Source organism: Microtus oregoni, unplaced genomic scaffold (assembly GCF_018167655.1).
Source record: "Microtus oregoni isolate MIOR12 unplaced genomic scaffold, Mior012 000011F_ref0000422, whole genome shotgun sequence".
Lineage (NCBI taxonomy): Eukaryota > Metazoa > Chordata > Mammalia > Rodentia > Cricetidae > Microtus > Microtus oregoni.
The window spans coordinates 37735649-37760003 of record NW_024543070.1 but is presented as its reverse complement, the minus strand read 5'-3'; the positions used below and the strand labels follow the sequence as shown (position 1 = coordinate 37760003).

The 24355-nt window shown below is 46.1% G+C and overlaps 1 protein-coding gene across 3 annotated transcripts in view; it reads right to left on the bottom strand.

Annotated features, from left to right (window-relative positions):
• The window catches only part of LOC121453271 (BTB/POZ domain-containing protein KCTD1), a 199279-nt gene that overhangs the window by 5057 nt on the left and 169867 nt on the right, over positions 1-24355 (bottom strand). For all 3 annotated transcript variants that reach the window (XM_041659877.1, XM_041659879.1, XM_041659876.1), the window contains exons 3-4: positions 16584-16728; positions 366-671 (exon numbers count right to left, since the gene is read on the bottom strand). In XM_041659877.1, the coding sequence (XP_041515811.1) occupies positions 366-671; positions 16584-16728 (451 nt within the window). The remainder of the gene's footprint in view (positions 1-365; positions 672-16583; positions 16729-24355) is intronic.

The window sequence follows — 24355 nt, the reverse complement described above, 5'->3', positions numbered from 1 at the left end:
TCTGAGACCATGAGCCAAAGCAAATGAAGTTGTTTCTTTCAGGTGCTTGTTACAGTGACAAACACTAACACAAACACTGCCCCGGATGCCCTCTTCTTACTATATGGGCAGGGTTAATGTCTCTCCCCACCCACTTTTGAGACACAAACTCCACAAACACAGAACTGTTGTGTGTTTTCTTCTGCATCACCTGTTCTCACAGTAGGTACACATAGTATCGGGCACATAGTAGGTGCTCAGCAAAGACTTGTGGATTTATGGGATGGATGCTGAGAAACCACCAACCCAATGTAAGTACTGCCCATGACAGTTCCTCAGCCCCCTGCAGGAGAGTCACTGGTGCCGTACGGTGTATGCTGACATACCTGGACTGAGTTGAGGTGACAGTAGCCGTTTAGTGGGAACCTGATGACATGCGTGGAGTCGTGATTCCAGCCTGCATTGACGGAGTTGCACATCACATCACCAATCTCTGGAAAGACTTCTTCTATCAAGGACTTGTCCCCACTGAGGGTGATCCTTTCTCCAAGGTCCGGGGCCACACGCACCACGAGGCACTCACAGGGCCGTGAAAAGCGGCCAGTTTCTCTGTCCTGTTTCCATCGTTCCAGCTCCAACAACATTGGCTGAAGTTGAAAATATTTTGCCTCTTCATATAACAAAGTATAGTCCTGGGGGGAATTAAAAGGCATTTCATAGTGGGAAACACTTATATAAGGTGCCAAAATAGTTGTACTTTGTTTGATTTGTTTTGCTTAGGCTCTTACAAGATAGCTCAGGTTGCCCTTGAACTCATGATCCTCCATGCCCCCTAGTGTTGGGACTACAGGTGTGTGGCCTTGAACTCAGGGTCCATTCCCCCAGTGTAGGGATACAGGTGTGTGGCCTTGAACTCATGTTCAACCTCCCTCCCACACACACTGTTGGGATACACGTGTGTGTGACACTTCTGGGTACAACAGAGCCACTGTAGCGATGAACCCACAACAGCCGTGGCCCTCTGCACATTCCAGCAAGCAGGGAGAAGGGCTCACAAGCCTTCCCCCAGTAACGGAGCTTTTGACAACTATGGACTGCAAGGAGAGAAGGAGTCTGTTTTCTTTAAGGGAGTGACTTACAGGCTGCCCGTGCCCCAGGAAATGGCTCTGCACAGGAGCCTGGGCTCAACACAGACCGGACTCAGTGGGCTATTTTTCAAAAAGAAGAAATGAAATTGGAGTAGGGATTGAGGAGTTGATTTATGAGGAGTTGGGGGAAGGAGTGGGGATCAAAATACAATCTTGTATGCATGTATGAAGTTGTCACATAACTAACTTTAAATGTTATATTGAAATTGATGTCTGTTCACTTCTGTTGTATTTTAATAATCAAATCTCAATGTGAACATTTCACATACAACACATTTGTAAAGACTCTATTTGCAATCACTCATTCATTCATTCACTCCTTGTGCTGGCTACAAGTTGATTTCTGTCAACTTGTCACAACTAGAGTCATCTGAGAGGAGGGACCCCAACTGAGAAGATGCCTCCATGAGATCGGGGTGTGGGCCAGCCTGCAGAGCATTTTCTCAACTTGTGATCACTGGTGACAGGCCCAGTCCATCGCTGGTGGTGCTATCCCTGGGCTGGTGGTCCTAGGTTCTACAAAATGGCAGGCTGAGCAAGCCATGGGGAGCAGCACCCCTCCATGGCCTCCATCAGCTCCTGCCTCCAGGTCCCTGCCCTGCTGGAGTTCCTGTCCTGACTTCCTTTGGCGACAAAATAATGACATGGACGCGTAAGCCGAGTAAACCCTTTCCTCCCCAAGTTGCTTTGGCCCTGGTTTCATTACAACAACAGAAACCCTAAGCAAGGCATTCATTCATTTCGTTAGAGACACAGGGGATTAAGGGCTAGCAGATTGGCCTGTTTAAGGGATTTTCATGAATGAAGTCCTCAAATCCCCTATGAAACCAGGCCCCATCCATACTCCCATTTCACAGATGAAACCTGAAATGTAAAAGGATTCGCTTTCCTCTTTCAGTTCAGAAATGTTCTTGGGGATCTCAAGCTGAACGGTGCTGGTGGGAATCAAATGTAGTCTGCTCTGCTGGGCGCCCAGGAGCTTAGGCTCAGCTGCAGACACACACACGGGGGCCTTCCGTTCTTGCCACCTTCAGAACTCATCGTGGGGAGGTGAAGGAAGCAGCATGGCCTGGGGACAGGCTTGAGTGGCTGTGGAGAGGATGCGCATGTGGCTTTTACTTAAACTTGGGTGTTGGTACGTGATGGGTTAGGCAAGGCTGATAGAGACTTGGAAGGTTCTCACCCTGCCCCTGGCCGCCTGTCACTGTTGTCTCAAAGCAAAGATGCCAACAGCACACAACTCTGACTCCTGGGAACTGGGTGAGAAATAGGACCTTATCCATTTCTGGAAGGCTTAGGCATGTGCAGATGGCCTGAATTAAAGCCCCAAATCCACACAGGAGCTACTGAAAGAGAAGACAAAGAGAATGGGGCCAAGGATAGGATGGAGAGGCAGCATGAGAGGTGGTGTTGACAAGCAGGTCAATATTATGTCTCAATGTAGCCATGGTCACAATCATCCCTGGGTGTGAGATAAGTGGATACTTGTCCAGACATGTTGGCTGAGAACACTTTAATCAACTGACAAAGTCATCTCTGCCTTCCTTCCATGAGCCCAAGCTGACAGGTGGTGATTGCTATTCACATGAGAGCCAGCTCCGTAAATACACGGCCTCATGACTCTAAGAGCAAGGGGCAGACCAGAAGCAGAGGATACAGAACTACATTCACAGTTCCCTCCCCCTCCCCAAGGAAGCAGTAACCATGGTAGCAGCTTCATTCACATCTTTGGGACCTGGAGAATGGTACAATGGTTTATACCAGTGTACCTCTCATTGGACAGTCCACTTCCTCTATTGGGAAATAAGGACCAGAAAGATGTAAGATGCTGTCGTGGACACTCATCTCGCAAAATCTGATACTTCTTTACTCAGCCTTCCACCTTCCCAGCAAAGGAAGACGTGGCTCTGCCAATCCTCCTTGCCCGTGTTTCTGTTTGCATGGCCTCCTGACCCTGGGGACACAGTTTGGTTTTAAGAAATTGAGAATTAGCTGAGATGTGTCCACTCTCAAGATAGGGCAAATTCAAGTTAGGTATGTTTACATAATCACAGCATTTTTGAGGTAGCGGCAGGAGGATCAGGAGTTCAAAGCCAGTCTTGGCTACATGAGACTCTGTTTAAAGACATAAGAACAAAAGAATAGGGTGGGTGTGGGGTGCACACCTTTAATCCCAGCATTTGGGAGGCAGAGGCAGGAGGATCTCTGTGAGTTCAAGGTCAGCCTGCTCTACAAAGCTAGTTCCAGGACAGTCAAGACTATGACAAAAATATCATGTCTCAAAAAACTAACCAACCAAACAAAACAAACACACAGAAAGAAAGGAACAAAAGAGCAATAATAACAAGACCTAGGGAACTATGCTAAGCCTTAAGGGCAGGAGACAGTAGACCTGGGTTTCTGCTGGCTACCAAAGTCTCCATGACTGCAAGAAATTGACCTAAAATACTAAATTGAGCATTCTCAAAGAGATTTAGACAGAGTGGAGGGCTGGGAGATGCCCCATCAGGGGTGTAATGGTTGCGTAAGTGTGAGGACCTGAGTTCCTTCCCAGAACGCAAGCTAATAAGCCGGGCAGCATTGTCATGCCCACTCTGGACACGTGCAGACAGGTCGATGCCCGAGGCTCACTGGTCAGCCAGCCTCATGTCAGCAAATGTCAGGAAGTAAGACAAAGTGGATGGAGTGCCAAGGCTGATCTCTGGCTTCCAAGTAAATACACATATTCCTGTGCATACACACACATACACGCCCCAGACAAAACCCAGAATCAATCATAGTAGTGACATAGGAGGTTGAGAAGGGAGAACTGAAAGTTCAAGGCCAGCCCAGGCAACTCAAAAAAGAAAAGGAAAACTTAAATAAGGGTCAGGATGTAACTAAGTAGTCCTGGTCTAACATGTATAAGGCTTTGGGTTTAAGCCCTAGCCCTGCAACACACACACACACACACACACACACACACACACACACACCCCTAGATCCTGCACACAAAAAGAAAACGTGATATTAATGCTTACTTTGCTTAACATGATGACCCCTAGTTCCATCTCTTCTGCTACTTGCATGATTTTGTGCCTCTTTACTGCTGAATACAACTCCATTGTGTGTACACACTATACTTTTTACAATTTTATTATTTACTATTGTGTGCGTGTCACACATGGGTATGGGCCAGTGTGTGTCATGATGTATGTGGACATCTTCATGCAGGCAGGGGGTTTGAGAATGGAACTCTTATCAGTCCTGTGATGGGCATCTGGGCTGGCCGTGTATCCTGGCAGCTGGAAGGCATTAAGATGGATGATCAAGTGCCTGTGGGAAGGTACCTGTGGGAAGGTACCTGTGGGAAGCGGCCTTAGATCCCTAAAGCTGCTTACGCAAGTCCAGTACTTGTATTTGTGTGTGCGTGTGTATGGTACCTGCATAGTGATTTCCACAGTGGTCACACCAGTGTGCCTTCCCACCAGCAGTGTGTAAGGGCTCCTCTTGCCCCCACTGTCACTAATATCTGTCTTCATTAGTTCTCTTACTGACCCACATTCTCACAGGGGCGGGATGAAACTGGAAAGCAATGTTTAACTGCATTTCCCTGACACCTCACAATCTTGAACATGATTTCAAAAGAATATCTTTTATCTTGTAAAACTCCATTAAAATGCATGAAATCCGACTGTCAGACCTGGAACTCTAAAATTGCTAGAGGAATGCATAGGCTAAACACTTTAAAATATGTCTCGGAAGGGCTTTCTGGACTGATCAAGAGGGCTGTATGAAGCCAAAGGCTTCTGTACAGGCAAGAAGACAGCAGGAGCAGCTACGAAGGGGGAGAAAACCTTTGCCAACTATACATCTGGCAGGGGATTAATACCTAAAATCAGTAAAAAAAAAAAAAAATACAAAAACTCAATAACCCAAATCCAAATCAACAAATGGGCTGATGAACCGAGCGCTCCAAGGCAGGAAAACAAAAGGCCAGAAAAGTAGAAAAAATGTTCCATGTCCTTAGGGCCAGAGCTGTTGTGATTTTCCCTTTCGCTGACGCGCCCCTCAAACACTGGCCTTGCCTCATGCTGGCTGGAACTAACCTTCCAGCTCTCTTTCATTTGTTGTGCCTCTGAGGGGCTTCATCAGCCACTTGTACTTGACACTGCTGATATGCTCCCTAACACCCCAATAGCACACAACACTGAAGGTGTCGCTCAGGAATGCACAGGACAGCCTCTGCTCAGCGAGAGGTTCGCCGCTGCTGAGGACACCAAGTTTCCAGTCGCTGCCGGCCAGGATGGAAGAGGGGAAAGGAAAGAGCCAAATGGCTGGCAGCATCTCCTTTGCCTTCCCAGCCTGCGTGATGTGAACTGGCCCATGCATTCTCCAGCACATCGGATGTGGCCTTCTAAATCCGTGAGCCAAAGTCAACCTTTCCCCAACAAAAACAGCAAACATTGTATAAAGGTGATTCTCATAGTCCTGGTCAAAGGCGTTGGAGTCTACGCTGGCATCTTAAGGATGAGTCTGGCTTCCAGGGGCTGCCCGCAGCCATTCCGTCCTCTGCCTGCCTTGCCACAAGTCTATTTCTGACTCTGACCTTCCTGCATCCTCTTGGATTTTTAAAAACCCCCATAACACAGTACAACCAGGTAATATGGGGTCATCTCCCCAACTTAAGTGCCTAGCTTCATCAAATTGGAAAGTCTTTCTTTGTCATGTACAGGAGATAGGGCTTGGCTGTCAGTGCTGCTGGTCCACCTGCCCTGCCCCCCAGCGCAAAGGTCATCCTCTCTTGACACCCCAGCTCTCTGTTTTGTCTCTGAGTCCCCTTCACCAGGGCTGCTGTGTTTGAGGTCCTCATTTGATGTCTGGGAGTGTCCTGAGAGCCACCGTAATTTACCCCACCCTAACTTCCATGCTGTGGGGGTTTGAATTTTTTCTAACTAAAAACTTTGATTCCCTCATCCAACACCCGGTATCATACTGAACTGCACAGTCTGTTCCTATGTGAATCACTGTACAAAGTAACAAGACAACAGGGCTAGATGAGACACTTTGTGGGGTTCAGGCAATAAATCAACACTGAACTTTGGCTGTTAGCAGTAACGAAGCCATCATTCTAAGATCTTGAGCTTAGTAGTGGCATTTGGTAGGGGTCTTGTTGGAATGCTACAGTTTAAAGCAGGGTTTTGAGGGGACAGATGGCATTCAAGAATGGGGTCACATCCTCAAGCTGCCCGAGGCTCCTCCTTCACTGTTCAGACCTCAGCTTCTGTCTGAAAACTCAGGGGAACAAATCATATTACAGCTTCTTCCACTCTAAAACGCTGCATCTACAGAAGCTGTGATAGAGATCTCGTAACCAAAGGGGATAAAGCTGATGGTGTTTGGCAAGACGTGACCTTGGGTTCAACACCCAGCACAGTAAATAATAAATACATTCATACACAAATAAATCAAAGGTAATGAGTCTAGAAGGACTTAGGGTTAGAGTCCCTCTTTGCTCACTAAGTCCTTACCTTTTTTTTTTTCTTTAAATACACAGGCCACATATTTTATAAGTGACTTTGAAGCCTGGTCATGGATGGATAGCACATACCATGGTTGGACAGAGCATCTCAGAGATGGACAGCGCATCTCAGAGATGGAAAGAGCATTTCATGGATGGACAGAACATCTCAGAGATGGACAGAGCATCTCATGGATGGACAGCGCATCTCAGAGATGGAAAGAGCATTTCATGGATGGACAGAACATCTCAGAGATGGACAGAGCATCTCACGGATGGACAGAACATCTCAGAGATGGACAGAGCATCTCACGGATGGACAGAACATCTCAGAGATGGACAGAGCATCTCACGGATGGACAGAACATCTCAGAGATGGACAGAGCATCTCAGAGATGGACAGAGCATCTCACGGATGGACAGAACATCTCAGAGATGGACAGAGCATCTCATGGATGGACAGCTCATCTCACGGATGGACAGAACATCTCAGAGATGGACAGAGCATCTCACGGATGGACAGAACATCTCACGGATGGACAGTGCATCTCACGGATGGACAGAGCATCTCACGGATGGACAGAGCATCTCATGGATGGACAGCGCATCTCAGAGATGGAAAGAGCATCTCATGGATGGACAGCTCATCTCACGGATGGACAGAACATCTCAGAGATGGACAGAACATCTCACGGATGGACAGAACATCTCACGGATGGACAGAGCATCTCACGGATGGACAGTGCATCTCACGGATGGACAGAGCATTTCATGGATGGACAGCTCATCTCACGGATGGACAGAACATCTCAGAGATGGACAGAGCATCTCACGGATGGACAGAACATCTCAGAGATGGACAGAGCATCTCACGGATGGACAGAACATCTCACGGATGGACAGAGCACCTCACGGATGGACAGTGCATCTCACGGATGGACAGAGCATCTCACGGATGGACAGAGCATCTCACGGATGGACAAAGCATCTCACGGATGGACAGAGCATCTCACGGATGGACAGAGCATCTCACGGATGGACAGTGCATCTCACGGATGGACAGAGCATCTCACGGATGGATAGCGCATCTCACGGATGGACAGAGCATCTCACGGATGGACAGTGCATCTCACGGATGGACAGAGCATCTCACGGATGGATAGCGCATCTCCTGGTCTAATGCTTGAATTTATAATTATCATCATCTTTTCTTGGAATGTAAGAGAAACAACAGCTGTTTTGAGACTTCTGGCCTTTCTTGGCACCTTCTGTTGCTAATGAAAATTTAGAATGCCCCCAGCCCTCCTTCTTAAGCCCTAGGTGGCCTCACACTGAATGGTGCCACACAACTGGGTATCTTTCTCCCTTTTAACTATCCTGGCTGTGCTTTCCTTTATCCCACTGCTCTTTGGTTCCTAGGCAGACAAGCTCTCTCCATGACGATGAAGGGTACCACTGGAAAATGATTCATATTGACAGCTCATCATGCCAGCGTGCCTTAAGTACTGACCAGCCTGATCATTGCACGGGTTCTTCTCACTATGCCACCATTTTCTGCATGGTTAGGGTTACTCTGGATATTCGCTTTCTTGACAGTCTCCTTTTTGTTTGTCTTTCTGTACTTCCTAGCCTACAGTTCTAGCTCTGGCTCACTGCTGGCTTTTTCTTTAGAAACCTGGGTCTTACCCTTTAGCAGGCCTGTTTAATCCCATGATTTTAACTTCCCGCATGGCTCTTTTGGGGTTTGCTGGTCCTGGGCTCATCCCCCTGTTGCCTCTAATCTTTGAAATCTTCTTTATGACCCCTTTCTGATTGGGCAGTGCCCTTTCTTCACCTCGTATAGATTAAATAACCCCCCTCTCTTCATCTGAAGATGCTTGGTAGGAATAGGCAGATGTCAGTGCTGCAGTGGGCAGGGCGGATGTCAGTGCAGCAGTGGGCAGGGCTCCTGCTTTTCCTCACTCATGAGTGAGAAGCGTCCATTATAACAACTAGAGAATGGTGGAGGCCAACTCAGCAGCAAGAACCCAAGGCCACTTCCTCAACTGCTCATCCCCCTAAACTAGTAAAGGGAAACGTTTTTTTCCCCCAGAAACTTATCATGTTTCAGTGACTTTAGCTTCTGAGATTATGTACTTAATTTTTTGAAATGTAAGCCAGTTTTTGAGCTAGAAAGAGAGTGACCCCACTTCATAGGTGAGCTACTCTAAGACCTGAAGACCAGCACACAGGAAAATAAACATGGGTGGAATCCAACTTGCAAATGAAGCATGTGTTAAAAACATATTTCTTGGACTGGAGAGATGGCTCAGTGGTTAAAAGCACCTGCTGCTCTTCATGAAGACCCAAGTTCAGTTCCTAGCACCCATCTGGGTGGCTCCTAGAGCTGGGCCTATAGCTCCAGGAGATCCAGTTCCCTCTTCTGGCCTCCATAGGTACCTGTACATACACAGTTCAGGTGTGCCTGTGCACATGCACACATGCTTACACACACACACACACACGCTTACACACACATGCACACATGCTTATACAATGCACACATGCTTACACACACATGCACACATGCTTACACACATGTTTACACACATGCACACATGCTCACACAATGCACACATGCTTACACACACATGCTTGCACACACGCACACATGCTTACACACATGCACACATGCTTACACAATGCACACATGCTTACACACATGCACACATGCTTACACACACATGTATGCACCTACAATGCACTAATGCACTCATACTGAAAAATAAATCTTAAAAAATGTTTTTGTTAATTACGTGTTTCATGGGTAGGGGTAAATACACCATGCATTAGTCTCTCATTGCTCCTGTATAGATGACCGCAAGCTTGGTGGCTTATATCAACACAGACTCATTCTCTTATAGTCTGGGAGGTCGGAAGTCAGAAATGGATGTCACTGGGCTGAAACCAAGGGGTCAGCAGGACCCCCTCTTCCAGATGCTAGGGGGCAGCTGCTTCCTGGTGGCCAGCATCACAGGGCTTTGTTCAGTCACAATCGACCTCGAGTCTCTTGCCCCCTCCTACGAGGGCCAACCTGGGTTCTCCAGGAAAACCCTTCTACTCCTGTAACCTAACCTCCTCTGAAAGTCCTGCTTGCCACGCGTGCAGCATGTGCACTGGACCTGCGCCCGGGACTCGGCTTTTCACAGAGCTTCTGTCTGCAGAAGCCTCAAAGGCTTCAGCTACTGACACACTTGATGTTTTACACTCGCTGACACATCTTCTGCTTGCAGGCCCACTGACCCATTCACTCATTTGCTTTAAAAGCCACATCTGTGCCAAACACCCTGGGGATGCAGTCAGGACTCAGGACTGTATTCCTGGGACCCTGGGATCCTGGCTCCTGACAGCGCGGCATCACCGGGAGGCCATAGAGGGTACCGTTCTTTGTTTTAAGGCAGCACCCCACCATCAGAAGTGACTTACCTCCACTTGACTTTAAGGACTTTCCCCCTATGGGGGTGGGGTGGCCAGGATGGTTGTGCAGTGTTTAGACTTCTAAGGTTAATCATTTTCCTCACTCTGCAATTCTTTCTTAGGCTGGCATTCTGGTGTTTTCTTCATGTGTGTATGTAAGCATACATATACACATGCGCGCGCGCACACACACACACACACACACACACACCCCAAAAATCAACCACAGTCTCATTCCTCAGTTGCTCTATACCTTGTTTTCCAAGGATCTCTCCTTAGCCTAAGCCTACGGCTGGCTGGCCAGTAAGCCCAGGGAATCTGTACGTCTCTACTCCACAGTGCGGATACTGCAAGTGTATGCTCAGTTTCATGTGGGATGGAACTCAAGTCTTGGTTCTTGTGTGACCAACACTTCAGCATCTTATGGAGCCATCTTTCTAGGCCTGGGCTCGCTTTCTCTGTTCTCAGAGCCAGAGAAGTTGGCTCACCTGTTCCTATTCTGCTCTGACCCATACAGCTTCTTACCAGGAGTCCTCGCCCCTCCCAGCTTCTCCTGACAACTCTTGGGTTTGGGGAGCAACGGCACCCAACTTCCCATTTACCTTTGATGTCTATTAAAGGAAATGGATGCAGCAATGTGTCCCTTCTGTGCTTTGTTGTGTCTCCACCTCCCCCGCCACCCTGCAGAGAAAGACTAGACCAAGCACAGCCGACAGTGACCTGGCGCTTGATGACAGCCCTGAAGGTAGAGACGCTGGAGCAACAATCAGGCTTGCAAGTCACATGAGCATTGCACTACGGGAGGCAGGCCTGATTTAGGACTTGGTGAAGGGAGGGGCTCCGGGCACTGTCTAGAAAGGGCTGAGGCTGGGACTGGCTGCCTGCCTGGCTCTTGGTCCTCCTAGGTTACTGCAGCTAGTTTCCGGCCTCTGAGGGAGCATCCTTGTGCGGAAAGAAGCACACACGGGCAAGGGTAACATAGTCTCTGGGAGGGGAGCCGAAGGCCAGGTGGCAGCAGCTGAGAGGGCTGGCACAGGGACCCGGAGTGGGGGTGAGGTCCAGAGATGGCGCAGGTCCCCTTGGGGGAGTGAGTCCAGGGATGACGCAGGTACCCTGAGTGGGGGTGAGGTCCAGGACTGGCACAGGTCCCCCGAGTGGGGGTGAGGTCCAGGACTGGCGCAGGGACCCCCCCCTCCCCCCGAGTGGGAGTGAGTCTAGGGCTCGCGCAGGGACCCCGAGTCGGGATGAGGTTCCTCCACTCTGAGTAAGTTCTAACAACTGAAGTAACTAGAAGCTATGCTTGTATTGTCAGAGTTGGCTAAGGAGTCTCTCGGTGGAACCAGAGGAGAGAAGAGACTCTGGTCACTGCTGGCGGGATCCAGGGTAGAGACAGTGATTTAGAAGAAGTCAGGAAAGTCTAGCAGCCGTGATCCTCAGAACTGTCCTACTCTTTCTACCCATGAAAGAAGGCTTCCCTAATTCCATGAGATAAACTGGCCAAAGTCTCTACCCCGCCCCATAAACACTCTTTTTCCATAAGCTAGAAGGCCGGTTCTCAGCTGGGCTGATTCTAATGCCTGAGGCCATTTAGCAATGCTTAGAGATGTTCTTTGTTGCAGTAACTGGGGGTGGAGCACTGCTGGCTCTTTGGCGGGGAGAGGCCAGGAAACTGATCAAAGTCCTACATTGTACAGGACAGCCCAACCCCAGAGAATCATTTGGCCTCAAATGTTGGCCATGCTGAGGCTGAGAAGTAGGCTTCACAGAGCTCATTTCTGCTGCAGCCCAAGGGCATATGCCTCATTATCTGGCAAAGTTCAACCTTAGCATCCTAGGTTGGCACAAGCTTGCTCATGTGCAGTAAGACAGAGCACGCAATCTCACAGGGTATGTGCTCTTGGAAAGATGTGGAACCCACAGCCTTCAGATGTGACTTCCAGGCCGAATGACATCGGGAGACGACTGAATGAGCTAAACTGTGTGAATGGCAAACAGGAAAATCCAGATGACAAGCCATTCTGTGGGACAGCTGGCCCAGCCTTAGCGCTAAGTGAACAGGAACCGGACTTACAGTATAGAGAACGAAGAGCTGTAATGCTCACTCAGTGTGTGGCCAGGTAGTATCTCAGAAAAACTACTGTACAGGGCCACTTTGGGGAATCAACCAAGTAAACTTTGACATAATTATGGCATTACACGAAATAAAATTTAGTATAAAGGGCAAGTAGAAAATTGTTAAAAATAGGTACAGTAAAAGTTCCAGAGGCTATGCAAGGTTCTGTGATAGCTCCCGTTGGCTGTCCACTCTTCCTATCTGGAAAGAGGGAGCTTCACATGGAAGATTGCCTCCATAGACAGACCTTTGAGTGGGGGAATTTTCTTAATCGCTAATTGATGCAAGAGGGCCCACCCTACTATGGGCAGTGCCATTCCTGGGTGGATGGTCCTAGGGATGTGTAAGCTGAGCAAGCTAGAGGAAGAAAGCCCGGAAGCAGCATTCCTCTGTTGTCTCTGTTTCGGTTCCTAGTGCAGGTTCCTGCCTTGACTTCCTGTCTTGGCTTGCCCGTGATGGATTGTAACTTTAAGCCAAGCAAGCCCTTTCTGCTCCAAGTTGCTTTTGGTCACAGTTTATACCAGCAACAGAGAAATAATCTTGGGCAAGTTCTAACACTGACAATCTGAGCAGTGGGAAGATTGTACATAAATGCTTTTTGCTTTTTTATGTTTTCACTTTTTCTACAGTAGATGCATACTTCTATAATATTAAAAAGTATTAGAGTTTTGGATACAGTTTAGATTGATGAGCTAGGCTGCCTGGTAGTGGTTTGTATAGATCTAGGAATGGTGGATATTCACAGAGGGATCACAGGAGGTCTGTTTTCAGAGAAGTTAAAAATAACAAGCAGGAGGGAGAGATAATCTTATGGGCCCTGAAGAGGAGAGGAGCAAAGCATCAGACTTCTGGGGAACTGGGAATTACAAACACGCATTGGCGTTTGTATGTGGGGTCTGAAGTAGCAATAAGCAAGTCGTTATGATTGAGGACAGAATCGAGAGGAAGGGCAGTTAGATCCACATAAAAACACTCAAGAGACGTTCTGCCATCACGGACACTGAAAACTGACTTTCCACGGAAGCCAGGACACAAGCTTCTGAAATATGACGTTATCAGAATTGTTAAGTGGGCTTTAAACACAGACAACATATTTGTGGAATTGGATGCTGATGGGCGCAGGATACTAATATTGTAGGACTTCACACCCTTGCTTGCCCAGCATTAAATGCTGGAGTCAGAAGGAAGCAATCAAAGATCATTCTCCATGGCAAACCTGCAAAGCAATCCTGCAACATGACAAGGCCATGTCCCATTGTCAGGGTCAGAAGGAAAATTCTGGCATTCTGACAGCTCACATGGGCATGTGTGGTTCCCACGCACTTCTCTTCTCTTTGTGGTTTAATTCCATCAAGGGCCACAGAGCTAAATGGACATCTCAGCTTCCACCCTTCTTGCTTCTCTGCCTCAGTCCCGGAACACTGTGATGTAAGCCTATCTCCCAGCTCCAAAGGAAGCATTTGAATGTCCCCAGATATGTGGTTTTTTTTTTTTGTTGTTGTTGTTGTTGTTAGTTTGATTGGTTGGTTTTAGACCCCCCCTCCCACCTCCCAAGCTTGGGCTATGATCAACTAAAGGATGTGTTCTCTACTTAGAGTTGATGAACAGCTGATATTTGGGGTTCGGAAATCCTCAGGGGACACTCCATAGGTGTGGTTAAGCAAATGGCCCAGTCTTAGGTGACTGGGTGAGTCCCCAGAGCCTGGCCGTTGGAACTGCCCATATCAGCATCTAATCTAATGTTCCTTGAGACAGAACAGTGTCTCCCAGGAAAGTTTGTGACTGAGGGTTAAGACAAACTCTTTATTTAAAATACCAAGCTCCTTCCTTGAAATATGCTGCCATTAAAAATAAATGGCTATATTTGTTTTCTAACAATAATAACCATTTTACTATCTTAAGGTTCCCTGGAGTGGCATCCCTGTTAGAAACAGGAGTTATACATGATGAGATTATATACACGCAAGCTTTTTGTTGTCAGGTTAGTTCTTGATGAGTTAAGAGAAATACATTTTCTATTGATATTCAACATCTGGTGTCCTATGACATCTGTAACTAAATAAGCAATTGTCTTGGGCATAGTATACAATATTCTTTAGAAAAGCGTGTGTCTCTGTCTGTAAGAATATTACCATGCAAGCAGTTAGTCACTCTAGGACAGCATATTTAGGTCGGATTCAGAAGGTTATATGACTGGAATTTGTTAATTTATTTCCTGCTGGTGTGGGAGTGCGTATGTATGGGTGGGTGTGTATGTGCGGGTGAAGACACGGAAGTCTGGGAGCAATGCTTGCCTTCTATCAATCTCTACATTATTGTCATTGTTAGCGTTTGAGACAGGGTCTGTCACTGAACCACTGGCCATTGAGCCCCACGGTTCACCTCTCTCTCTGCCTGGCTTTTCCATGGAAACTGAGGATCTGAACTCAGGTCCCCATGCTTGCACAGAAAGAACTTTTCCCACCGAGCCACCTCCCCAACCCATTATAACCAAGTGTTAGTGAACCACTATAAACCGGCAGATCCCAAATTACTAAGGGGCTCAGGGGCCTCTGTCACCTTCTCTTTCCTGAATTTAAAGCAGTGCGCATGTGCCAAGGGTTATTTCTCAAACACAATCGAGCACAGAGGAGTTACGTCAGGGCATGTTTGTTTTACATGAAAATCTATGCACCTTTAATAAGAAACTAAGGTGATTGAGAGCTGCCGTTAGGACGCGCAAGTCCCCTGCACCTCTGCAATGGGCGTGAGGAAGACTCTGGCGCCTGCTCTCCCAGGCCAGCAGTAAGTTCCGGGCTCTCTCAGGAGTGCACATCTCACTTTCTATCCCAGGCTCTAAAGCCTTGGCTAATTCACCAGCTCTGCAGTGTAAGAGAGCTGCATCCGTGTATTGAGAAGATGCTATTTCAGATATTATAACACACATGATATTTTACACAAATAGAAACACACTGCATATCTTTTGATAACTTGCTATTTTCACCAAATCATAAAAGTTTGGTTTTTTGCCCCATATATCAATAGATATGCATGAGTTACATTCTTTAAAATTATTTCATTATATGGATATTCTATATTATATTCTACCATCTGCTGTTTCTGAACTCCTTTTAGGTATGTTTTCCTATTATAAACACAACTACCAGACATCCTATGTACACACATGTTTGCATGCTCTTGTGAATATTTATAGAAGCTAAATTCATAAGCATGAAACTGCTAGACAGCATGCATGTCTGAAATTTAATAGCTATTGCTGAATTATCCTCCAAGAAGGTTTAATCACTTTCCTTCCCAACCACACTGTACATTCCCCCAACATTGTGTCCATAAATCTTTATTATTTTATTCAAATTAATTTATAAAAGGGATTATATCATTTTAGTCTTGTGCCTTTTTTTACTAGAGAGAGAATGAATATCACTTTAAATATTTACTGACAAAACCTTTTTCTCCCTTTGGGAAAATCTTGTTTATATCTAAAAATTTCTCCTAGATTGTTTATCTACCTTCATAGATCTGGAGGAACTCTTTTATGATGGATATTAATCTCTTGTTGCAAATATTTCTTCTACTAAGACATTTTCTATCTGAATATGATCTTCTTTGCTTCACATGGATCTTTAAAAAAATTCCTTGTGTATAAGTCTTAAATATAACCTTTCTGTCTCAAAATAGAAATTCGTTTTTTGAATACATTCTGCCCACTTCTTATCAAATTTATTTCCACCTGTACATTACAATTTTTGTTGTGCTTTTTTCTGTCAGAAGCTATCAGTGATACTTGTTATTCTGTTGATTGGAGGGCATTGGTTCTGCATTTAGAGGTTCTAATTAGTTCTCTATCAGTTCTAATAGTATTCAGAATTAGTAGCTTTAAAAATCTTCTATTTAGAGAAACATTACCAGCCATAAAAATTCTATTTCACGCATTCCTTTCTAATACTAACACGTTTTATGTCTCTCTGGTCAAATTCCATTGCCTGCCAGGCTCCCTTTACTATGGTTGATGCCAATTCTTGCTACTCCATTTAAAAGGAGAAATTCTAAAAGCATATTTAAATTTCTGGGAGACAAATTTTTATTGAGTTAAGTTCCTTTTACTATCTAAAATGCTAAGACATAACAGAAATTAAATTTGAATTTAACCAACTTCTTTTCAATTTCCTAAAATGAAGTATATTATTTAAATAAAAGTGAATGCTTCCTGATCCTACATGAATGGCATGCACTCTGCTCCACAAAGACAGTGTCGCCATGCTAGGGGTTGCTGGTGCCATGTGAGTTGCTGTGCATGGCAAGGGAGTAGGACTAGAAATAGGGTTTTTTTTTTTTTTGAGCACATCAAAACAAATCACAAATTGACTATTAACATGGATTCCCTCACCTTGAAATCATCAGGAATGAGGAGTTTTGATGTTCGTAGAAAATTCAAGATATATCTGAACATCTGTCCATCTCTGTCAATGAAATAGTGCTGTTTGAGACTGTCCAAAACAATGGGTTCTGTACCATCAAACAGTCTTCCGATTCTGTGATAAAAAAAAAAAAAAGAGGGAAGAGTGAAGACAATTAGATCAGTTGTTTGGCCACGAAGACTCCCAGCTTCAGCTTGTGCCACTGTGAAAAGCTTCCACGGACAGCGGACTGCGCCAATCACCCACTCAGCAGAGACGGGTCTGAGACGTGCTGGTCCTTATTGAGGAGAAAACTCAGAATGGTCTCAGGTCTGCTCAGACACGTGCCTGTCTTCCCTGTCTGTCACCTGTAAAGGAAACGCTCCTGAGGTGGCGATCGCTGTGACGGGAGAGCTTTCCCCAGTGTTACCTGCTCTCTGCCATCCGCTTGTGGTGTCACTTCTCCCGCGTGTCTTTTAAACCTATCCTACTGTTTACAAAGGGTTCTGTTTCTAAAAATGTGTTTCAGCGTTTTCCCACTCATGAGCCCCAGGCTTCTAAAAAGACGGCAATAGAGTCCACACTACGAGCGAGTGAGGGCCGGCCAGTGGCACCGGAGCGTGTCGGCAGGCAGTACACTCCTCACCAGAGGCTCATCTGACTTCTCATTAATAGTATGGGTGGATGTATTACCCCATTTTTTAAATACAATTTTTTCAATGTTGTCATAACTTGCCCGTCTTGGTTTTGGAATGTTATTTATTGCTTTAAAGATTATTTTGAAATACTGCATTGTCTAGTACTATGTTGAAATGTGGCAAAGGTCACAGAAAATCAAGTATTCTACTCTTCAACATGACAAATCATATTTTTTTCCTTCTCTGGAATCAGACATGTGAACTTCTGTTTCAATGAAAATATTTCAAAGATAATTCTAAACTCATATCCTACCCAAAGGTGGATGCAAGAAAGCCACCGTGGGTCTGCATTTCTCAAACCCAGCAAGTTTTTTGTTGAACTTTCCGTGAACTAAGCATGATTCTTAAGGGTGCAGATTATCATCGCTCCATGGTTCTTTCTCTCTGTTACTGCTCGTTCTTTTCGCACCGACGCATCAATCAGACAGACAAACCCATTGCGTCACTCACGCGCTGTCTTCCAGGACAGCCTGCTGCAGGATGGGAAGGGATGACACTTGCTTGTCTCTTACTGAAACACTTTACTCTTCACTTAATAACATGATAGATGTATGGTTGACAGGGAAGAAAGGAGGCTGGATTAATGAAACGCTTCCCAGGCCTCTTCCACCAGCCTCAGCACTTTCTACATGTGACAAATCCATTATCCTCATCCTAATGATGAAGAAATCAGGTTGAAAATATGAAGAACTGGCCCAACGGGTTAAGTTGCAATGGGGGATTCGGCTGCCGATAGGACAGGGACAGCCTTGCCCTCATGGGAACGAAAAAAATTGTCACTGCGCAAAGAGAGCTTTTGTTTGAGAGTTGTTTTTGTCTATATTTGCTAAACAAGAACTGTATAATGAAATACAAGCCCTGATACTGATTAATTTAGGGGCCAGCATCAATGGTTTCATCACTTCCTTAAACAGGAATGAAAAGTATTTTATTTTTAATTAAGTCCTATGCTCTAGTGCTCTCGAATACTCACTCCCGAGCCTGGCAGTGCAGGGCACAGGACGAGCCACAGTGCGTGTGTGCTGAGTGGGTAGACAGGAACTGCCCGCTCCTGTGTGAGCAGAGTGCAGAACAATGTGACAGCCACTGACGAGCTGTCATCTGGATGCACGTCTTCCTGTATCGACATTTCCTTTGTATAAAATAGTTCCATTTGTTTTCTAAAATAAGCTTCCCCCTCACAGTTGATGACCAAACCCCACAAGTCATTCTGAGCCCAAAGGTTCACAGGAATAGCGATAGTCCATGGGAGCCAAGAGAAGTTTCTTAAGCTCGACTTAAGAAATTGTTGGCTTTTCAATTCTCCAAATTAGGAAAAGGGTGTCACTCAAATGGGAGTATCGCTGAAATGGGGGTTTTGTCGCTGAAATGGGGGTGTTGTCACTGAAATGCGGGTTTCGTCACTGAAATGGGGTATCACTGAAATGGGTGTTTAGTCACTGAAATGGGGGTGTCTCTGAAATGGGGGTGTCGCTGAAATGTTTTTTACGGTGTAAAACCAAGACAGAAAATGTGATATGTATTCAACAGAAGGTGTCTGAGGCACATGAGAAATTATAAAGAGAAAGCAAGAGAGGAAGAACTCCAGGCAGCCAGTGCAGACTCGAAAGGCAGCTGGGCCGTAGGCAAGGCCTGAGCAGTGGGACTGATCCCAGCCAGGGTTTCAAGGGCTGAGGAGAAGACCCCAGTCCAGCACTGATGTTCTCTTCCTGAATGAAACCCCCACAGTGGTCAAGTCACCTGATCCTGGCCTTGGACCTTTTATCCAGACCTATGACCCAGCGGTATGGAGCTACACTAGTCAACTAGAACCTGAAGGAAATGGGCTCACTACTGCTGGGAAAGACCAGATTGGGTAGGAGTGACCCCAAGGAACAGGAACTAGCAAAGACTAGGCCGACTTACATTCTCCCAGATGGAGGAGGGTAGTGGGAAAGCCTGCATGCTTCAGTCAGAATGGGCTGTGGAGAAAGGGTCAGGACTGTAGGGAGAAAGTGAGAGGATTGTAAACGGTCCTGGGGTGGCGGATACACATTCCTGACTGAGGTGAACGCCCTTATGAGGGGCAGGACCTTCCCTATCTGAGCAGTAAATGTTAGAAGTAAAATGGGATCTCAGTGCTCCACTTTCTGCCCACCTTAAAGGAGGAGCCTGTGAAAACAGAGCAGAAAAGAAGGGCAGGAGGTGCCAACAGCCGTAAGATGCTGTCTCCTGGTGGTTTTGAGATGTGGTAGATTCCTGTGGAAAATTATTGTTTGGCTAAACAAGTAAGGGGAGAAATCAACGGGACGGTACTTCTCGTGGACATATGAATGAGTTACAAATCACGCGGCAGTGGTGTGTAAATGCTGCTGCCTGGAAACTATGTGGACTGATTACAGTGTTCAGACCTTGGAGAACATTCCTGGTTTCCAACTGACCAAGACCAAGCCGTCTCCGGATGATATATGGCTGAGGTCTTTTTTCTCTCCCTTTTAAAAATGTATCTTTGCTAATGCTGAGAAAGACTTCCATGATGTTTTAAAGGTTAATAACTATTTTATTAATAGTAGCTAATTTAATAATAACTAATTTATTCTGGATAACTTCAGCCTCACACCAAAACTGACAGAATAATAAAATGAATCTAAGTGAAGAAAGACACCGTCACCCCCATTTCAAAACCCATGAACTCTTAACTGATTTCGTTTCATTCATGTCCACCTCCCTGCCTCACTGCCCCGTGCTGGGGGATTTGAACTAAATCTCAAAACATCACATCATTTTATCTGAATTCTTCATTAATTACTAGCATTATGAGACCTGCTAGAATCAGATGTAGGTCATGTTGAATATTTTCCTTCTTTGGTGCTTTTTCACATGAGCAGTGCTGAGTCTTCTTGCTTGTTGCTCAGGGCAGAACCTGCGGTGAACAGGCTCCTTTGGGTGAAAAGTTGGCCAGGCTTCCTGCTATACTGGGCTCCCCTTTTACCTGGCATAGTTGTGGTGGACACAGCGTGCATATAAATATGAAAGGGCTAAAATCTGGTTTACCTGCCCCTGTATGAATCTGTCCTTAAAACTGTTTTCTTCTGCAGTCATTCATCTCTAAGACCTGGTTTCTGTAAGTTACTGAGTCGGTTTCTCAAGAATTTCCCTTTCCTCCATGCTTGTGTAATCATTTGGTTATTCATTCAGTATCACTGAGCCCGTCTATACCAGTAATGGGTGTGGGTGCGTGACAAAGACATAGACCTTGCTTTTGTGGAATTTAGTAGTCCACGGGGCTGAATGCACGGACCAACGGCTGCATGCCCTGTGAATCACCATGGTGGAGTGGATGGTAGAATACAAAGGAGGTACAGCCAGCATCGACTCCACGGGGGTTATCAGGGGAGGCTCCCTGGGGTGGAGAAGGAGGGGAGATTAGCTGAGCACTTGGCTAGGAGGTCAGGGCAGGCTGGGGCTCAGGAGATGAAGGCTTCTCCCGCGACTGCTGTGTTGAATCAGGCTGACTGAAAAAGGAGGCTGAAGCAGAGGATGTAGAGTGAGGGGTCCGGTACATCAGGTGATGGGCCGCAGATTTGTTCTGAGAGTGATGGGATTGATGGCGGACTATTCTCTTGGGAATCTTAAGAGAAAGCAAATTTAGAAACGAGACAAAAGTGAGACGCTACCATGTCTGAAGTCACGTCTCCTCACAGCCATGGCTCATCCACACCTGTCTCCCGTGCTTGCTTTTGACCATGTCATGGGCATGGTGTGGTGTCTCTTAGCCCTGGCAGATAATGGAAATTCATGGGGAGCCTTTAAAAAATACCAATCTCAGCCCCTCCCCCCCCAGTTATTCTCATGCAGTTAGGAATAAGGCCCAAATGGCTGTAGTTTTTTAAAAGTCTTCATTTGTTTGTGAGACACGATCTCACTATGCAGCCCAGACTAACCTTGAACTCACAAAGACTCACCTGCCTTGGCCTCCCTCCCAAGTGCTGGGATTAAAGGTGTGTGCCACCACAACCACACTGGGCAACCCTGGACTTTTGGCCGTCCCTCCCTTCCTTCTCCCATATCCCAGATGCTAGGATTCCAGGTGTGCACACCACAGTGCTCTCACTAAGTATGAGTGTAAGGCGGGAGTGGGGGGGGGGCACAGAGACTCAGAGTGAGCCCCATCCACCTGCAGGGTTTCACTTAGTCATCCAGTCACCTTAAACTGTAACAGCCCTCACTCTGATAGCCAACCATGCTCTTAGAAAGGAAAGACCCAGTTCAACCTTTTGTTTTGTAAATGTAGCAACAATCATAGATAGACTCTCCTGGAGACACAGGTGGGCAGAAACAGTTTCTCTAAATCTCATCTCCTGCTCTGTGGTGGCCAGTGGAGATTGGCACATTCCAGCCCCTAGAGGGCAGCCACTCTAAGGCTAGTTATTACTAGGTCCCCTCAACGTCTTAGAGCCACGTGTTGGTCCCTCTTGGTCCCCACAGGTGGCCTGAGCTTCTCATCTTGCAGTTAGGAAAATAAGCCCAGATGTTAAGTCACTTGGCCAAAGGGACCATATTTAAATGATGGCGCTCAGATGACAAGCCTGGTCTGATTTAACAGCTTTTCTTGATCACTAGATCAAGATCAAGATCTTCATTGATGCTTTAAGAAAAAAATCAAACAAACAGCTTATTTTAGGGAAATGTACAATTGTTACAGTTCAGTAAATCTTGATAGTCCAAGATAATATGTTGGTAATTATTGTGTAGGGGAAATAATTTATTTGATAGCCAGGATAGAGAACGCTGAAGATCTGGGGCTTCTAGCCAAAGTCAGTGAAAAAAATGGTGTGCTGTGAAAGCCACCACAACCCAAGTCACAGCAAACCAAGTAAAACACGCAGGACTCCTGCGGTTCCTGTCAACACAGCTGGGAGACCTGCAAGGAGCAGACCTAGGGTGGGAACAGAGGGCTGCAGAGCAGCGAGAGCTCCGGGGAGGATGCGCACAGAGCGGCCTCCTGACCCCACCTACTTGGTCACGACTACCCCAGACGCTGTGTCCTCACACTGAATCTGGAACAGCCGCAGAAGCTGCTGGGGGGGTTCCCAGGCCTTCTGCAGCCACCTTCTGTCCCCAGTTCTTACACCCTACACTTCCCACAATACCTGGGAGACACCTGAGCACATCCTGTTTCTAGGCGTGGAACTGGACACTTGCTTTGTTTATCTAGGGACAAATGAAACCTTCCCAGCTCTCTAACCCAACCACCATGGTAACCAGAGGGGGTCATTCATTACCTGCAGTTTCCGTAGGACGGACGTGACAGGGAGATGAGAAAAACCCTTGGAGAATGAACTCCTAAGACTGACCAAGAGGCAAAGGGGAGGAAGGGGAGGAAGGACATGAGGTGGGCCTTTATACCCATGCAGGAGTTTTTTCCCCAATAAATGCCTCTACCTTCCCATTCTAAGGGAAAGATGGCTTAGACTGGGGAGAGAGACTCCATTTAGTTTCTGGTCGAGACACTTTTGCTGGCTACCAGATTCAGAGGTAACTCCCAAATGACCTCTTTAGCACTGGGGGGTATTTTTAAGCTATAAGTAGTACCCATTAGTTGAAAATTGGGAGGATGTAGAGGGTGGAAATTAACTGAACAGAAAGAAAATCTATCATGAGTCTACCACCTAATGGAGCATTAAAAAGAAATTAATTTTGGATATGAAAAGCACCCCCAACACAAACACACACACACACACACACACACACACACACACACACACACACGAGTACCTTGCCACCAAAGGTCCCCAACTGGTGATGTACTATTGCGAAGTAACTGGATGGATGGGGTGCTAACTTCATCAACATGTTAATGAGTTCCCAGCCAATGGGCTATCAGAAGTGGGACCTAGTTGGAGGAACAGGTCACTGGGGATGTGATTTAAAAGTTGTATATTTGTCCCTAGGCCTTTCTGCTTCTTTCTCTGCACTCCTGGGTACCATGAGGTAACCAGTTTTGTTCCATCACGTGATCCTACGATTCTGTGCCTCTCGTCAGCCTAACAACAATGGAGTCAGCTACTGTAAGACAAAATAAGCCTTTCGCCCTATGAGATGGTTTTGCCAGGCAACTGAAGCTGATGGCACAAAAAACATGAAGCTTTAGATTTTTTTTTAATGTCTTCTATTTTGGCTTCCCAACCAAATTTCTTCCCTAACCTAATATGTGAAGTCTAAGATAGATGGAAGACATGGTAGAGGGATGGGTAAGGGCACTTGTGTGTCCATGCACAGCTGTGTGTGTGTGTGTGTGTGTGTGTGTGTGTGTGTGTGTGTGTGTGTGTTATAGGTGTGGGAGAAATGTCACCACAGGGTTTGGCTGGCCTCAGAACATCAGGGAGATAAGCACACACGGGCAGAGATGACTGTGATCAAGGGGTTCCTTCCTTTCTTTTCTGCTGAGATTACAGAGGAAGGAGAGAGGGGGTGAATGAAGAGAGATGATACATTAGTAACGAATATGTTTACAACATAGCAGTAGATTAATCGAGGGATTCCATGATACCTTCTCTGCCATGACAGACGATATTTCCTGAAACCGTGAACAAAAATAAGGAAGGAGAAAAAAAAAACACCCTGAATGATCATAAAGAACATTTCATTTCAAGCAAATAAAATGTTGTTTATGATCATCCAGGGTTCTGGAATAATTCTTAAATTTTCCAGTCTTGGAGAATTTCATGTTTTGTGACTACAGATAAAAATTGATTTAGATCTTGTTATAGAAATGGATAGAAGTAATTTAAGGGAAGAAAGAAAATAATTTCTTAAGTACAACCCAAAGCAAATTGTATCTACTTATGGGAAGCCATGCTTCCAGCACCTTCTCCCTAGGGCAGCATCGTTTCCTGTGATAGATGGAACTGGAGGCAGCGGGGAGGAGAGACAGCGGGGAAGAAGGAAGAACATTTAAAGTGAAAATGACAGAGCGTGTGCAGTGTCAACACGGGAGCTTGGCTCAGAGACGCACGGCTCAGTGCAGGCCAAGGGGACTTAATCTACGGGAAATGTTGAATGCTTTTATTACTGTTGTTGTG